General features: G+C 35.6%; 1 protein-coding gene across 1 annotated transcript in view; it reads right to left on the reverse strand.

Annotated features, from left to right (window-relative positions):
- The window catches only part of STMND1 (stathmin domain containing 1), a 35,694-nt gene that overhangs the window by 26,423 nt on the left and 3,627 nt on the right, over positions 1–5,644 (reverse strand). The window contains exon 2 of the mRNA XM_011362898.1: positions 575–755. Coding sequence (XP_011361200.1) covers positions 575–755 — 181 coding nt within the window. The remainder of the gene's footprint in view (positions 1–574; positions 756–5,644) is intronic.

Here is a 5,644-nt window from a genome sequence, read left to right on the forward strand (position 1 = left end):
AAAAATAAAAGTTGTTATATCAACACCATGGGGTAACCCCAGTAAAGTGAAAACACACCATAAGAAAAATATTTAGAAACAAATAGGTTCAAGGGCATACAAGGTCATAATTACTTCTTTCATGTTCTTGAAAGATTCTTTCACTGTATATTTGCTGATATTTTGGATGGGGAGAGACAGGGGAAAAAGTCTGATGCAAGTTTTATGTATTCTTTCAAATGTAGAAATTTCCCTCAGAAAAATGTTAACATAATGGGAGTTTAAAAGAATTTAACCAAAGCTTCTGCAACTCCTATTTCCGAGGCTTACTCCCAATCATCAATAAGTCTCTTACTTAAGGAAAAAAAAAAAAAAGATGGTTCAGTTACTTCATTGACAAGAAGATTAATAGTTAGCATTATTTACTCCCTTAATAGAGGCCTAAGGCTAAATTCTAATGTCTTAGAGATAGGGACCTGGCCATTTAGACTACACCCTGGCCCACAAATCTGTGATTAAAGAGTCACCAAACACACATGAAATATATTTAGAGAAACAGTATTTTATGGAAAGCAACATGAGTGGGGGCTTTTACCTGAATTAATTCTCCCGTTTCTTCCATTAGGAGATGGGGAACTTTCTGGAATGGTTCCGGGTAAGCTTTCCAACAGCACCTGTTTATCCAGGCCTTTGGGGCTGCCCGCAGTGTCCTTGAGCAGTGCAGCTCCAATCTGGGGGCTACAGTTCTCCTCAGAATAAGTCACACCAACATCAGCCTGTGAGAAGTGAATGGCTTTGTGAGAGTTCAGATTTCTTAGGAAATGGTTTCTTAGAAAATGTAAACCATGTCACAAGATCTACTTTGTGAATATTTAGCCAACTAGTATCTGTGGGAAGCTGAATAGTACCTAGCAACCTGTAGATGTCACCTTATATGACAAAAGGGACTTTGCAGATGTGATTAAATTAAAGCCCTTGAGATGGCAAGATTATCCTGGATTGTCCAGGTGGGCCCTAAATGTAAACATGAGTGTCTTTATAAAACGAAGGAAGAGGGAGATTTGACTGCAAAGGAGGAGAAAGAAGGTGATGCAATGATGGAAGCAGAGACACATTTGAAGATGCTACAGTCCTGGCAGTGAAGATGATGCAAGGTCCACCAGCCAAGGAATGTAAGGAATGCAGCTCTAGAAGCTGGAAACGGCAAGGAAGAGGATTCTCTCTTCAGAGGCTCTGAAAGGAACCAGCCCTGCTAACATTTGGACTTGAGCCCAGTGGAACTGATTTTATACTTCTGACCTCCAGAACTGTAAGAGAATAAAATGATGTTATTTTAAGCCACTAAATTTATGTTAATTTATCATAACAGCAATAGAAAACCGACATACAGTTAACCCTTGAACTGCATGGAGCCACTTACACACGAATTTTTCAATAAGTACAGTTAGCTCTCTGTATCCATAGATTTCACATTTGTGGATTCGATCAACCACAGATTGAAACAGTATTTTCGATCTGCAGTTGGGAATCTCCAGATTTAGAGGGCTGACTATATGCATTGTTCTGCACCATTTTGTATAAGGGACTTGAGCATCCTCAGGTTTTAGTATCTGCTGTGCAGTGTGTGTGTGTGGCGGCGGGGTGGGGACAGGTCCTGGAACCAAACTCCCATGGAAACTAAGGGATGACTGTAACTAAGTTTTTGGGGAGTCAAAATTAAACAGATTTTCGACTGCAGGGGCATTGGATCCCTTAACCCCTTATGTTTTTCAAGTGTCAACTGTAATATCTAATATGAATGATCAGGTACAAGCTATTATGCTGAGCATTCGGAAGGATACCAAAATGAACAAATTTATAATCATCAAATGTGAAAAGTAAAAATGCTGCTGTTTAAAAAAGGTTTTTTTTAGATGAAATTATCTTCATTGTTTTTGCTGATTAAAAAAGTAATCAGCTTCATAATAATAAATAATTTAATGGTGGAGAGTGGTCATTTATTTGATGATTGCATTCCAGTACTCTATACCACAATTTATTTAACCAAATACTGGAGGATATCTTGGTTATTTCTAACTTGTCAATATAATAAACAGTGCCGACATAATATCTGTGTATACACATCAGTCTGAATTCACCCAATCATCCCATGAGGATAAATTTCTAGATGAGGACATGCTGGACTAAAGGATATGTACATTTTCTATTAATTTGTATTTCCAGAGGGCCCTCCATCAATCCTGCACTGACTTGCAGTCCTATTTCTCCTTTTAAGGATGTCTGTTTCTTCATACCAAAGTTCTGCTGCTTGTAAATAGATCAAAACAGTGTAAAAAAGGGCCTGTATGTGATTTAGTAACCACTAACTCCAAAATGCTGGTCAGTGTTAAATATTTCATAGTTCTACAACAAAAGAAGAAAAATGGGAAAAACGTAATTAGTTTTTCATGAAGCTAAATTAATTAGATTTAAAGAACTAGCATTTATTTTGAGAGGAAATATATTTCAAACACTAATATGTTCAGAAAAACTTTTCTCATACCTCCTGTAACTACCATGTCCCCTCTTCCCCAGTGCTGGCCTTTCGTTCATTGCTTGGTTTACAACTGTCCCACTACTCATTCATTGGAAGCTTCTAGTAGATGTTATGAGCCAACCTCTTCTCTATTTAAGATAACACAAACCAAAGGAAGTCTCTTTAGTGTCCCAGAAGAAATAAGAACATAAGCATCTTCTACCAAATATTGTAGTCTAGCTATTCTTCTTATGTCTATTGAGTTTACATTTTTGGCCCAATGAGTGTTCTTTTTCTCCCCCGAGAAGGGCCTCAGGACTCTGCCTTCCAACTCCTGCCCTTTGCCAAACAGCCCTGTTACACTGATACAAATTTGTATCTTGTTGAGTGTAGTGAAAGGTGTTAAAAAGATGTTTGAATTGGGTCTTGATGAATGAGTTTCCAGGGAGCAAGGAGGAAAGGTCATTCTAGACAGAGGAGAAAGCATACACAAATGAAACAATATTGTGTCTCTATGAACTTGAATTATTCCAGTGTACCAGAAACAGATTGAAATAGAAAGTGGTAGGTGTTGAGGTGGGGACAAGAAAAGGAGTTTGATTTTATTTTGAATGCAACAGTAGTCCTTCATAGGACTTTCAAATGACGTATTACTGAATTGTACACTTGAAACCTATATAATTTTATTAACCAATGTCACTCCTACAAATTTAATGAAAAAGAAGTTTTCTGTCTATTTAATTTCACTTATGGCATTAAGCAGTTTCAAAAATACAGAGATTTAATTTAATTAAAAAATACATGGAAGTAAAATGAAATGATAGAGTGTGTTTCTTAGAAAGATCACTCTTGAGCTAATGCAATGGCAGGAATTGAAGGAAATAAGGAAGGCACAGAACAGGGCAGCCAGTTATGACTATTATTGTCCAGGTGAGATTTCTTGAAGCACTTCAACCTTTGAAGTCTCTCAGAAGCTAAGTAGAAATCACAATAGCTAAATTACGGTGGCTCCCATCACTCTCAGGTTGTTACAGTTGAGCGAGAGATTCTCCCATGTCCACCGGGAGACTCACATAGCACCTCACCGCCATGTTTACATAACATGATCACTTTAGCTAAACCAACATCAGTTTATTGTGTTGAGGATTAATTAGTTCTGTGGCTCAGGACTACATGGGAAAATAGAAAAAAAACCCAAACGACTGAATAAACAAAGTAAGGAAACAAAAACTCGACCGATCTGAAATATGATTCAGCACAAGACAAAGCCTGAGAGCAACTATGTGCTTTTTTCTTTCTCCATCTGTCTTTCTTCATAACACAGTTACTGCCTCTCAGTTTTACAGATAACATATTATACGTTATTATATTATTATACAACAATAATCATTATGTTAGACAGGGTCTTCTTTTTCTTTGTTACATGTAACACATATATGTTTGTTTTGTTTTTGTTGTTACATATAGCAAAGGAAAAGAAGAACCTATCTGACACTTATCTTTCAGAGGCTCAGAGTTCATAATGAATTTAAAGATCGTTCTGGGCATTCTTTACACTCTTTCCAAATAAACTATCAAAAACAAATATCTGCAGTGATAGATATTTTCACAAGTTCATTTTGTTTTGCAGATCTAACTTTTTTTGAACCCAGTGAAGCACTAATATTGCTGATTTAATAACAAAAACAATAAACAAAACACCCATATTGGAGCTAAGAGCAAATTTGGATATTTTCGATCCAAAAGGTATCTTTTCAGTCAACTGAAAGTCTGAATAGATTTAAATGCCACAACCCTGAATGACCTCCCAATTGTTTTATCAGAGTGACTAATCCAGGTCCTTAGCAAGGAGCCTTATCCATTTTTGCTTATTTAGATACAATCTGCCTTAATGCTCTGTTAGTGACCAAAACTTAAATTATAGCAAATGAAACATAATCTTGCAGCATGAAATAACACATACCAGCCTTCAGTTTCCAGAATAGAAATTTAAGGTTTTTTTCCTCTTTTGAAAACTAAGGATGTCTTTTAAATATCTTATCTATGTGCAACACATTCTGGAAATTTTAATCCAATTTTATAATCTAGACTTCGGCACAGACGTAGTCAAAGACCAGAGATACAAATTAATTAGATCTATGGCTCTTGGGGATATGTCAAAACAGTTTTCTTGTTCTGTCTGTGCATGTAGAGTTTATCTTTTCACACCAGTAAGAAGTGTATCTGTAATTGTACTGGGAGAGGGGGAGAGGAAATGGGTAGAAGGTTTAATTTTTTTCCTTGAGATGAAGTTGTAGCAGAAGCTAATGTAGAACATGTTTCTACATTTTGCATCAATTTTAATTTATACTTCATTGTCTTGGTGATAAAATTTTATCAATTTTAGACAAAATTAAAAAGCCATTATTTTCAAGCTAACAGCTAGCTATACATAGGCATCATCAGCATTCCAAAAAAGGTATTGATTTTAACTATGGACAGAATTTTGTTTGTTTTGGTCTGGAAGCATTATATGTGTTCTAAAGCTTTTGGAAAACAAATTTTCCAAACATCTTGGGAGAAGTCATTTGTTAAGACTCCCTGGAGCTTAAACCTTCTTAATTCAAATTATTGGCAGATACATTTTATAAATACATTTGTCTCCAGACATATAGGAAAAAATTGTTCTTCAAAATTTAATCTTTTTTTCTAGTTTACTTTTAATGAATGAAATAATAAATAGCAACTCTTCAAAAAAAAAAGTCAGAAATAGGTTCTAAAAAATCAAACTTTAAGAAGCATTTATTCTCTTTAACTGACAATAAACAAGAATTTTCTTGTCAAGTATTAGGGGAATACTGTGAAGGATCTTTGGAGATCACCTATTCCAATATAGCCTGTCCCATTTTATAACAAGCAAGAAACTTTGAGTTAATCATACAGAAGATTTCCCCCAATGAAGAAAAGTTTCCCACTGTTCCTTAGCATTATTTTATTGCAGTGACTTCTTGCCACTTCAGACTAAGGTAAAGTGAAGAGAAAGTCTGCAGGCAGATCTCCAGAAGTTTGACTGAGAATATTTTAAAGTTGTGCCACCAAGAAACATGAATATTTCTTGCAAGCAAACATGTTCATCTAATTTTGAAGACACTGCTGAACTACTGAACTCTC

Source organism: Pteropus vampyrus, unplaced genomic scaffold (genome assembly GCF_000151845.1).
Source record: "Pteropus vampyrus isolate Shadow unplaced genomic scaffold, Pvam_2.0 Scaffold80, whole genome shotgun sequence".
NCBI classification, from domain to species: Eukaryota; Metazoa; Chordata; class Mammalia; order Chiroptera; family Pteropodidae; genus Pteropus; species Pteropus vampyrus.